General features: G+C 41.5%; 1 protein-coding gene across 4 annotated transcripts in view; it reads left to right on the top strand.

The window, feature by feature from the left end:
* Nucleotides 1-13,237, top strand: part of elmo1 (engulfment and cell motility 1 (ced-12 homolog, C. elegans)) — a 117,466-nt gene that overhangs the window by 63,275 nt on the left and 40,954 nt on the right. For all 4 annotated transcript variants that reach the window (XM_037093112.1, XM_037093109.1, XM_037093111.1 and 1 more), the window contains 2 exons: nucleotides 230-334; nucleotides 1,875-1,983. In XM_037093112.1, the coding sequence (XP_036949007.1) occupies nucleotides 230-334; nucleotides 1,875-1,983 (214 nt within the window). The remainder of the gene's footprint in view (nucleotides 1-229; nucleotides 335-1,874; nucleotides 1,984-13,237) is intronic.

Genomic DNA, 13,237 nt, shown 5'->3' with positions numbered 1-13,237 from the left:
CTTCATACTCATACTAAGGGGCACCTGGCAGCTTTACATGTGGCTCTTGAATCAGAATTGCTCCCCCAGCAGCAGGAAACTGTTTGTCCTGCCTAACTCCCAGTGTGATTGTCTTGCTGCTGTGCTGTGCTGGGCAAAAGAACACATTCACTGGAATTATATCAAGGAAAAAGGGTTAAAAAGAGATTTTGTGCGGTGTTCTAAAGTCCATGTGTCTTCTGTCTCTCAGAACCATGTGAATCCAGCTGTGGACTTCACCCAGATTCCTCCCGGCATGTTGGCCCTGGATAACATGTTGTATTTTGCCAGGCACCACCAGGACGCCTACATCAGGGTGAGCATGAACGTACACTTTCATATGCAGCTAGGACCCCATACAGAGACACTCACACACACTCACTCACTCCCCAGTAATATCCGTGGTGTTATGTTTCTCATCGTCACCTTCGCTTCCTACCAAAACCGTCTTCCCCTCCAGCTCATTCACTGGTTTGTAGTTTTCTGGCTCGCTCCCAAATTTCCTTTCTGCTAAAACTGCATTTCATGAAGTTTCTCTGCCCAGACAATAGATATGATTCCATTTCTTTCAGTGCCAGTCTCTGAGCAACCGTGTAATGACTTTTAGCATTTTGTCTTATTCACATGACAGTCGACACCATTTTATCCTCCTGGATAATAGACTCCCGCTGTAGATATAGTACAACTGCAGTGAATGTCTGTAATGGGATCTGGTTCGGTGATTAGTGTGTCAGGTCTGTTTGAAGTCAACCATATTATGGCAGCTGCCCAGCACTATTGTAATCAGAACTGTGTATTTTAAAAAATCAGCTGCCTGCTCTTGCAAAATCTGTGCGTGTGATAGCGTTAATGAGGAATTCTCACCGCGTCTGGACCTTAAACAGTGAGAAAAGAGACGTCTCAACTGTGCAGACTCAGCCTTTATCAGTCGACCAGAGGGAGAAAACACAGCCTCCAATTTCCCAAATTAAACTGTCACCAGCTGAAATGATTGGGACCTTGATGGCCTCGTTTATGGCACACTGCCACCCTCCACATAATTAGAGTGATTTTTTTTTTTCTGTTTCTTTTTCATTTATGTTTTTTGGCTTCCGAGCAGAACGTTTTAGAGCAAGTCTGCTGAAAGTGGTTCCTACTGTCTACAGTTGCCTGCCAGATTACTTAAAAAAATATAATAATTCTTGTGCTAGTATTTCTTTTTTTTTTTTTTTTTGCAAGGTAAAACTTCTCTCTAAAAATATAGGATTCTTTATTATTAGTGACACTTTCTACAGGAAGTCACTCCATTAGGGCAACGTTGGATCCTTGGGCTACATTCAGACTGCAGGCAAATCAGATTTGTTTTCTTATATGAGATCTTTCTCTCAAAAGACACTGTGAAATCCAATATGAGCGAGCAAAGTGTCTCTGTAGAAACTCTGATTTGAATCGCATTTCAAACGTTGGATTTGATCTGGTTTGCAAAAATCCTATCTTGTGGTTTTGTGCTGTCAAGACACCTTAATATCAATCTGGATATGCAAAAAATGGATTTGGGCTTTCAGTCTGAACACACCCAGGGACTCATTTGCATCGTAACAAGACAAAACATTACAATTTGTATTTGCTTTTAACCCGACGCCGACCTTTAAAGACACACATTGTAGTTTGAGGAAGGAATTTTGATGAGCAGAGAAAGATCTTCTTGATGATGCACTGAATCAACATAACGTAATGTTAATAAGATATCACATATAGACTCATTGCATAGTCCCAAATATTGGGGCTTTGAATGAGAATATTCTGACCAAAATGTCAGTCTTATAACGAATGATTGATGAGGAGATGTAGCCCTGATTTGATTGTGTATGTTTCAGATCGTCCTGGAGAACAGTAGTCGAGAAGACAAGCACGAGTGTCCGTTTGGCCGCAGCAGCATCGAGCTGACCAAGATGCTCTGTGAGATTCTCAAAGTTGGCGAGCTTCGTAAGTCCACATCAGCACGCAAACACGCAGGCGCGCGCACACACAGACACACACACACACATACACACACTGGACTCCAGTGTACTGTTGCTGATAGTTCTTCTTCATCCCATTTCACTTTGCTCAACAACATCTTGAGCTTAGGAAAAGTAGCTCAGGGACTGCTTTACCCACTAGATGCATTCACTTACTGTATGTGCACACAAACACAAACATCCACACACACAGTACGCACACCATCCCTGTTAAGATGAAAGCAACCATTATGCTCAGTAATTGTGCTGCTGGGAGTTCATTATTTAGTGATGCTCCTCGCCCCCATTGAGCCCCTTTCAGCCTAATATACCGCCTCTGGGAGGCACACTGCGCAGAGAAAGAGATGCTGTGCCCACGTCCACTCCAAATTGATGTGCCCTTTTCATTTGTCTTTACTTGTTTAAATGGGCAAGTTGGTCTCCATTCCGCTCCAGACTGACCCCTGCTGCTCCCTGTAGGGAGCGAGATGGCATTCTTAGCTCAGTTTTAAACTGATGTGCCCTTTTCATGTGTCTATTTTTCACAGACGATTTAGACTCGGCTGCATTGCAGAGTTCTTTTCTTTTGAAAATTGTGGCAAGGACATCAGACTTTTATCCATGAAAGAATGGTGTCCACTCCTTTTAAAAGTACTTAACCATTCATCCAGATTCTCTCATTTGTCCTCAACATTGCTGATAAAGGTGACAGGCTAGGTTTCAAGACAAGATAAGACGGAGCAGAAATACTGATTTTACATTCCCAAGCGTATTGTAATTTTCACGTCCCCTTTTTCTTATATGCTCTTATATGCTCTCTGCTAGACTCTGCTCTGCTCTCATGCAAATATGTCTCCTCCTTTCCTCCCCGTCATCATCAAATTCGGAGTACATAGGCGGCAAAGGCAAACGGATTTGTATATTTCATTTTAACCAGAAATGAGGCCATCTACGCTATTACTCAAATGTAGCTCTCTGACAAGGCGTGCCTTGACCTGGAGAGCCGGGGTGGCCGATTATGTTTGAGTCTAGCTGAGGGGACAGGTGAGCAGGACAAGCCACGTCTCCCGTGGTTCTGTGACATGAGAACACACGTACTGAGCGCTCAGTTTTACTCACTTCAGGGATCTGGCGGTTCTGTCTTCCTAATTCTGTGTGCCCGCGTGCATCTTCTTGTGCCTGTGATGTTGTTTTTCTGTGCTGTTGGTCTCAGGGCTTTATTTTCACTCTGAGTGTCTCATTAGTTTTTATCCAAATGTGCACCACTGCACATGCCCTTTTGATCTTCTCTCTTAGCTGACTGAAATTGCTCCACTTTAGTCTCTCTTAGAAATATTTTCTTTGACCTCATGCATATCAACATGCAGATTAAGCCACCAGACTTGTCCCCAAATAGGGAAACATCTTTATCTCTAAGGCTTCTCTAAGCATGTAGTTGAAAGCTTATGCAATAAAGCTAAAATCCCCAGGATGAACGCCAGTACAGCATAATGAATATGACTTTGTTTTTGTGAGACTTTCTTGTTCAAATAAATAGAGCTGGGCTGAGTGTAGGATTTCACATAACTAACTGAACAGAGTACGCAACCAGACGTACAAATTATGCTCCGGCGTATTGTGATCCTCCTGGTTTGTAGGGCTATGAATCTCAAGTTTCATCACACTACATCATTAAATTGATTCTTTGGACAGCAACAGAATGTTTTTTGGACAGCAACAGAATGTTTGTTGGTATCACAAAGTGTCTGCTATGACACGATTTCAATTTGATTCAGTTCAGGAGCTTGCAGTTGAAATTAGACTTATAGATCATATATGCCTATTTAACACAATCAGTTACAGAAGACAATGCATACCTTTTCCTGCTTTTGGCAATTAAAGAACAACAAAGAACACATAAATATATATAACTATAGATAACTGTAACCAGTTGTGTGCAGTAAAGTTTACCTTTAGATCAATTAACCAACACACATAAGACATGACTTAACTGCTAGAACAGTCAACAGAAGGCTAAAATCCAACCCATTATTAACTGTCAGTGAGACTGAAGGGTTGTTATTTGCACATCATTTTGCATTGCACAAGTTAGCCTAAAAGTGTGTGGACCCATCCTCTACTTATAGCTCTACAAATAGAATGTGTTATATACAGTATATACTTTATTTCACTCACTGTCTGTTTAATTCACTGTGTTACCGACCGAATACCATTGGTGAATTAAAGGCTGGATACACAATTTTGCCTCCTATCGTCTTAACAACAGGGCAGCTAATGTTGCTGTAGCTCAAGTGACTAATCAGCAACTGATGATTCAGCTGCCCTGCCAGGTTCTCTGTGCATCCTGACTATTTTATCTCGTAATGGCGTTGTTTACATATGGCACAGGCTTCATCTGTTTACCTTTCCTTCGAAATTAAAAAAAAAAAAAAACAATTCCACACTTCTGATTTATTCCTGAAAGTCGAGCAAATATCGTCATCTCCATCGTAACTTGATGGAGGAGATGTAAGGACAGCGTTACATACATTTTTACTTGATAACATTGTTATGATGTAATGAATTTTGTTTGTAGTGAGCACCTACATTACGTTGCAGACCTAGGATTTGTATCTTATGACAATGCAAACTGTGTGCAAAATGCCAAAAAAAAGCCAATTTTCTACATAATGTTGCTTTAAAGATGATTACTGGATCAATGTTTTTCACTTTGCATCGATGATATTGGATCGCTGGTGATTTAATTGATATGTCGATCCAAATTATTCATGATAAACATTTTCATTTATGACACTGAAATTTCTCCACAAGCCTGAACACTTCAGTTGAATCTTGGTGGTGACCTTGACTCATAGATCAGGGACTTTTTATTCCTGTTGGCTGTATTTTGTCCTCTTTACTGAGGCTGTTGGTCCAGGAGACTGAACCTACCATTAATATTTATGATGTGGTTCAGTGTGTTTATCTGTGTGTGTGTGTGTGTGTGTGTGTGTGTGTGTGTGTGTGTGTGTGTGTGTGTGTGTGTGTGTGTGTGTGTGTGTGTGTGTGTGTGTGTGTGTGTGTGTGTGTGTGTAAAATAGGGGGACAGATATAAATTGCTAAGGGGAATCTGTAGCCTGCGAGAGTGACCTATCTGTATGATATACTGTCCGGTGCCATGATAACAACATATACATCTACATTACAGGATTCATGTACACACAAGTAGGTCATCTCAGGGCACATGTTTAAAAATGATATACATAAGTCATAAAATAAAACAAGGCGCTTGCAGAAAGTCACAGGGGACAGGAGAGGAACAGACAGCATTTTGATATATTTATGTTTATTGCGTCCCACATCCTAATGTCCCCATCCGTCTTTGTCACAACACCAGTAAATATTTGCACAGACTGGCGCCCACAGAGCATTATATGCATCCTGTCCTTATGGGAGGAAGCCAACGTGTCCCAGAGTAGTCATAAGCCGCACTGCATCTTCTCTGCTCGACAGCTAAGTGCACTTTCATACACGCCCCATTAGCCCTGTGTACATTAACATGCCCTAATGAATGAACGTATGAGCAGGGTGAATGTAACATGGTCCAGCCAGGTGATTTAAATGCTTAGTGGGTAACGACTGATCATTGGAAAAAGTGTGTGTGTGTGTGTGTGTGTGTGTGTGAGTGTGTGTGAGTGAGAGATTCCGGGGCACGAGCTTGGCGTTTTCCCGGAGGAAAGCAGGGAGAGGAATGAGTCTCAGCTCCACACAGACCATCATCATTCAGCTGACCTTTCAGCAGAGAAACAATGAAATGTCTGACACTAATGAGGATGTTTGAGGGTGTGTCTGCGTAACGTTTTATCAGTTTTGATGGGGTGGTATTTGAGTCAGGATAATATTAGAAATTATTCGCATTATTTCACCAATAACTTCAAGTGCAAGTGTAACGGTGACATTTTGTGCCTGTTTATTTTTTTCTTTTTTTGTCCTTCATTCAACATATGCAGCGCCTTTATAATCTAATCATTTTTGACCAGACCAGCAGGGCTTCAGGCTGTTGTCACTCATAGGCCAGGTGGAAATATTTCAACATTTCAGCCATGAAATTCTGCCCAGATAGCCTTTGTTCCCAGACTATGTAATCCACTGACTTTGATCTTTTACCTTTCCTTCAGCTGCAGCATTAGATTAACGTTTGTGCATTTTTCGACAGCCATAGGCCTTTTTCTAGAGCAGCCATTTTCACTTATTGTATAAAGAAAAGCACAGGTGTTGCTAATCAGATCAAGGTCGACTCTGTTATATTCGTGTTTGAGGAATTACAGAATATATCTAATTGGATTAAGTAATCAGGATACAAAAAGGAGGATTTTCCTTCATCATGAGTACGAAATTGACATTTTACTGATGATATCCGTACCAGATACTCATTTCAGCCGAGAACTCAATCAGTTATTTACACCTGACATACCAAAATGTCTTCCGGCTGAAACAATTTGGTACTTCGACATCGTATGTGCAGACACATGGTGGCTAAACGTTTGGCTGATGTTAAGAAACTTTTTTTTTTTTCTTTTTAATAATTTAGAAGTCTGCTAACCTAAATTAACAGCCGGCTTCTAGCACAACACAGAAGTTCCACAGAGCCCCTCTAACCCTGAGAAGTACATGCTGTTTCAACATAACAACTTCAAAGCTCATAAACACACTTGCGTGAATGCAGTCAGCATTTACCATAAAATCATTCCAGCTGCAACTGCTTCCAATGCAAAGTGTGCGAGAGCTACTGTAGATGATATAGCTGTCAAGCTATTCGCACACTTGAAATGCGCAGAGTAAAACTTCCTTTACAAAGCTGCCGGTGAAAACTTCATTAAACCGAATCAGAACACAAGTACTTTATAATTCTCCATCAGAAACTTATGGTTGTCTTTCAGGTTCTATAAAAGCAGTCCAAACCCCTGGTGGAGGAGAAAAATACAATTTTTAGCGTCTTTTTTTATCCGACTCTCCCGTTTCTTCTCTGCGTTTCTTTGTGGATGAAGGCAGAAGAAAGAGACGGCGGATTAATGGTGACGGCGGTGACGTCTTAGTGGCTCATTTGCTCTCTCCGTCTGTGTGAGACGGCAGTGCGGCGCTGACAGAGGCCAGACACTGTCTGCTTGTTTTCCCACGGGGATGAAACACGGAGGGATTCTAGATTTGCCGGTGGCTGTCGAAAGCTGCCTTTCTTCCCCGCTCGCCTCTTGAAGTTCTATTTTCGAGCTTACTTTTTTGTCACCCTTCGATCCTTTCAGTCTCCCTTTTCTGTGGGTCTAAAGAACATCTTTCCCTCAGACTTGTAGTCCTTTCGCATGCTTTCATGCTCTGATTTGCTCTTTTTCGATCGCGAGAATTTGACGAAAAAGATGCCAATATACTTGAAAGAAGCTTCTTAGCATTTTAAAAATAAATAAAGGGGATTCCGCTCTGTCTCTGTGCTCTTTCAGGTCACCGGATTTTCTTCCGTTCCACTTTTCCATTTAACACTACCCTCGTTTTTAAAACGCTTTCCCTCACGGTTGTTCTTCCAATATTTTTATCTTTATGCAGATGTGGTCTGGAGAAACGAGGTGGTGGAGCTTGTTTGCTTGAATTAGCTGTCAACGTTGCTAGAATCTACATAATTCACTATCCCCGTGTCACTCTCTCTCACCTTCTTCCATTATTTCTCACCCTTTCTCTTTCTCTCTCGCACTCCTGCATTTGCCATTGCCCTGCCTCAGATCCTAAAAGATTAATTGTCCCACCATGTTTCTGCTGCAACACGGGGCTTAATGGAATCTGCGTCGCTGAGGTGCCAAGCCATGACTTTCCAGGCTCTCCTGTTTAAGCCGGCCCATGGAATATTTATGAAGTTATTTAGAAAAGGGCCCGACATGGTGAGTTATGGCCCTGCTTGGTGATTCACGGTGTGGCATCTCGTCGCTGAGATGGAGAGCCGGGTGGCGAGCCGTGGCAGGTCCAGGCGTGGACACACACACACACACATGCTAACAGACATATTAAATTCAAAAAGATAAAAGACACCAGACACCCCCCCACCACCACCACCACACACACACACACACACACACACACACACACACACAGGCAGGTCTGGGCTGTCTCCAGACTGACAGTCACATGATGTCCTCATATTTGTAGCTGTGTCTTCCATCATGGAGCCTTCAGCTGGGGTCGGAACAAAAGGCCACGTTCAGCACCACAGACAGCTCCATTGTACGTCTTAGCTCATGAGTGTAGTACCCAATACATCATGTGGAATACTTGTATTGATTTTCTATTTAGGTGGACAGTATTTATTGATTTTTCCTTTTTAGATTGTCTGTCCTCAGGGGCAGTAATAAGGTTTATATCTTCAATTTGAGTTGCTTAGTTATGAGCCTTAAATCAGAAAAATGAGACACAATTATATCCTCAGAGCTGTTTTGCTGTGTAAATTACTCTGTTTTCATGCAGTTCCCATTACAGTACCTGCCATTACAAACAAACTAAAGTTCAGTCTGTGCACCAAGAGCACTTCAGTAATGCTGTATGAAACCCATTTTGGGTCAAGAGTAACACTGGTCAAGAGCAGGCAGCTTAGGGGGGGGCTAGAGCTTTTTTGTGTTTACAGTATGTCCAAACACGGCAGGTGATCCAGAGTCATCCAAACTCATTAACCGGACAACTCCCACTGTGATAACATTCCCGAGTCGCCCACTGTGCTCCAATAAAAACACCTAATAAACCCGCTCACACATGCACATACACACCCGAGTCATGTTCCCTGTGTGAGATCGAGGTGCTGGGGTGTGTTTGTACACACACTCACAGTCATGGTCAATGTGAAATGCCATGTCTGGGCACGCAGTCGCACATTGAAGAGGGGCTGAGGAGCAGACAGCAGCCGGAGAACGTGAAGTCTCAGATTCTTGGACCGTATAGTGCATTTTAAAAAAACGGGCTGAAATGTTTCCAATTGAATCTGAAAACATGCACATTTGGTATTTTCACATAGTTTAACATCACATTATATTACAGTTATCTTGATTCCTCTCTTCAGTCTGTCTGAAAAGCTGAATATTGTTCTAACATTAACATCTATTAATTAATTTGCAAGCTATCCTTTTCAATTAAGTATTGTTTTGATTTTGAGAAGCAGCAATATATTTTAGTATTTACCAAGTACAAATAACAGATGTATACATTTTCTAGCACATACTGTAATTGTCATTGAAGGTATTTATTGCTTATAGTGACGTCATTTTCTACTTTTTTCAGCTCAAGTCCTCTAATTAAGTAGAGCTTTTGGCAGAGGATTAATATTATTTAAAATGTTTTTCTGTCTTAAAACTAATTCAGTGAAATGTTTAAACCTCTGCATTGTCAGCAGCTCTGTACTAAAAGATTTCTTTCTAAAAGTGCCAAACTTTTCAATCAGACTGCTACCATTAAAAATCACGCTAGCTCTCAAACAAATAGTTGATTGGTATGCCAAACTGAGATGTGGAAGCAGTGCTTTCAGTCGGATTGTGTTGACAACACGATTGTGTGACTCATTATGAGTGTACTGGAGGACTGCAGATCAGTCTGCAGGATTGTTTGAGACATTTTTACTGACACCTTGAAGAGCTTCACATGGGCTCGAGGACGTGCGTGTAAGTTCTGCATAATGACTTGCATCTAAAAAACATCCGCCTTTCCATCCTATAGGGGCTTAGTGTTTCAAACTCGATAAACTTTAAGTATGGCTTTAATGGGATTAATCACATTACTGACCCACTGAGAGAAGTTCTGCTCACACGCTGACAAGTCATTACATTATACTGTAATTATTATACATTAGCATTTGCTCAGGGCGAAATATGATCCAGCGTATAATATCGAAGAGTTGGCCTCATAAATGTCAGGGTTAATTTTCCATATTTGTTTTCAAATGGAATCCTTGAAGAGTTTTATGAAACATGAGGGAACAGGAGGCTGAATTATAGCACGCGAAATATACCTTTCATGATGTTTGTGTCCTTTCTTTATAATCACTCTCACTGAGTGCCCTCTGTAAGCAATTCCTCCTCAAGATTCACTGTAATGAGAATTAATGTCCGAGATCAGACATTAGTATGCCAACATAAGTGTTAGCTGAACATCATACTTGAAACCGATCCCATTCGAAATGACTTGTTAAGTCTCAAGGTTTTAGCTGCTAATTCCTCCCGTAAGTCTTCCTCCATGAATCATGAACGAAGTGGGTGATAGCAGGAGGAGGAAAGGCTGAGCCTAGAATCCCTCGAGTCCTGACATGAGGATCTATTCGGCAGTCAGCAGTCACTTCACACGGTTGTCAGTTGCAGCTGTGTTAAAGGGGGAAGCGCTCTTCAGGGTTTTCTGCCTCGCAGCCTCGGGCATACGCCAGCAAAAGAGTTTTTTTTAAATTGGAGTGCACAAATAACAACAAACTTGACAGATTGGTGCTCAAGAATCTCAAGTTTCGAGCATCCTTGGAGTTTTCCAGACACGCCTGTCCCCTGTCAGCTCTCAGCAGCCCTTGGTGGACCCGAGGCAGTGTGCTGGATAAAACGTGACCCAGCCGATGACAGTGCTGCCACCCATTTTTTTTTATACTTGGATGTTTTTCTCCGAGGAGCTCCCGGTATGTAATTTAGCATCAAACTCTCACCAACCCGTCACCCTTACTTACACCCTCAAACTTTATTTAATTTTTTTTTCAGAAACTGTACACTGTGTTCTCAACAAACTGAAGCTGTTTTCCCAAAAGGCCCCTTACCAGCAGACCTTGTCAGAGGTGAAATCAGACGAGACACAAGGCTTTCACTACGTGATGTTCGCACACAAAAACACATTTACAGTGCAGCCGATTAAAGCATTGAAGAAAGTTCCTGGTAACACTTTATTTACGTAATAACTATGAGCTCAGTGCTTACAAGCATGTATATTGGTGGCATATGGACTCTTTATCATCTATTATAATGCAATTAGTAATGCTTTTATCTGCACAACAGCCAAGGAATAAGAGTTTCACCTCAATAACACTTTATATTAAGTTAGTAAGCTGTTGCCCATCAAATACAATGTTGATGCGCTTTCCTCAGATACAAGGGTATGAAAATGTGTTGTCCTTTTTACTTTTTACTAGATTATTCAGTCATGGAAACAAAGGTGAGTTTGGGCAGAAGAAAACAGTCTTTTTCTTCTGATCTTTCCCAAAACTACATAGTGCATCTTCAAAGGAGACACTTTATGCACATTTTCAGGTTTATAATTTTTATCTCAGTTACTAAAAGAATAGATTTATGTGCTCTAGTGCTCACAAAACACATCAGCTTTCTCATACTATCCAGTGCTGCAGCCTTGTGTTCCAGCACTGTCTTAGCGCCTGTCTCTTTAAGGCCCCCTTGTCAATACCCGGTCTCTTCGATTGGTCAACTTAAACAGGCCTGAACAGCACAATCTACAACAGCCGAGCAGCTGTGCTGAATTCATCCTCATGGGCGAAAGAAACCACCAGGCATACATTTTGCAAACGTGTGACGTAGTGTGATGTCATGAAGTCACATTTCTTTTGATGTGGACTTTTTAACTTTCAAGATCTCTTACATGCCAAAGAACGTATATAAAACACTGAATAAAAGGACAACAAAACAACGTCTCCTTTAAAGCGGAGCATTTCCAAGTCGTGTTATGGCTGGTGCTGCTGTCACAAAGAAAACTGGATTGTTTCCCTTTTCCTCAGAGTGAAAAGGAACAACACGGGACAAAACATGAGTTTTCACTCATTTCGTCCGTAATGCAGACGTGAAAGCAGATTTGGTGCCAGGCTGCCAGCCTGACTCGAGCGCCAGCCTTCATTTTGCAGGGTGATTTTTTTGTCTGGTGGCAGCCAATATTATATGGTGAAATCAAGGTTTGTAGGGAACCAATCTTCGGAGAGAATTCTTCAAGTTGTGCTTTGGTAGCTGATAGAGCAGAGCAGAGCCTTGAAGCTGCTCCCCGAGACTTTTTATCACTCCGCTCCAAAAAGAAAAGACCCAGAGAGCATTCCTCCCTTAAAAGAGAGCCCTGTTTTGCATAATTTAAATGTTTCCACTGCATCTCTACTTTTAAAGATTATAATTATCATTTCTCCACATGCAGGAGGGGCTGTGTTTGTATGCTCCCACGTGTGCATGTAAATCTTCTGTTGTGTTGTTACAATTTTTTTCTGAATTTGGGCAAACGGAGGGTGTGTGTTTGCTTAACCGTGACTCACGCTGTCTGACTTGAGATTTCCTTCAGACGAATTTTAAATGAGATGCATATTATAGTCAGCACTCAAGCCCCCATGTTTGGTGCATTGAGATGTGAAAGAGCTGTTTTGTTGTCGTCTGATAATTCAACCATGGGCGGCTATGACTTTAGGAAAAAAAAAAAAACCTCACAGCTAGATGAGGCTGTATTTTATTCGAGAACATATGAGCCTGTAAAAACAGATGTACGGCTAAATTTGTTGGATACTGGCTCAGTACAAAGCACTGATGGCTTCCCTACATGCCTCCCTCAGTCCCAATTTTCCTTCCCTCCATCTGCTGCCACCCCCTTGCTTTCCCTCTGTCCTCTAATGCATCTTGACCATTGTTGAGGACTATGCATGCTAAAATGGTTTAGTTATATAATTAGAAACCACGGAGGAGATAAGGCTTTGACTTTTCCTGTTTTCATCCTTATCTAATGAGCATCCTTCACGCTTCTCGTCCTCCCTCAAATTAAATGTTTGTCATAAATGGACAAATAGTAGTTTATTTTTGTGCAGCATAACACTGCCTATTTTTATCTTGCATTTCGGCTTGAACCAGTGACCGCTTTTTTTTTTTTCCATGATCATTAGTTTCAGGGTAGAGATACAATGAAGTACAACCCAGCAAACATTATTAAACTGATTCATCATTTCACATTTTTCATTTAAAAAAACCCTGAGACGTTAAATTTTAATGTGACACATTTGGCCCAGAATCTACCCCAACAGTGCTGGCAAGATGCTCATTAGCCTGCAGGCTAATTAGTTCCCCTGCTGAACTTGTGTGTGGGTGTGTGGCCTATGTGCTATATGTCCTATTTATCTGCTGAGAACATATGTGTTTTTAAAGAACTAGATACCGATCCCAAGATAGTGCCACCATTTATTCCAAATAAAGTTGCCTCCCCTGGTTAGAAAACTTTTAAAGGATTCTGTGTTTGTG

The sequence above is a fragment of the Acanthopagrus latus genome, chromosome 3 (genome assembly GCF_904848185.1).
Source record: "Acanthopagrus latus isolate v.2019 chromosome 3, fAcaLat1.1, whole genome shotgun sequence".
NCBI lineage: Eukaryota > Metazoa > Chordata > Actinopteri > Spariformes > Sparidae > Acanthopagrus > Acanthopagrus latus.
Note: the sequence above shows the minus strand (reverse complement) of the source record. Positions and strands in the feature narration are given on the sequence as shown.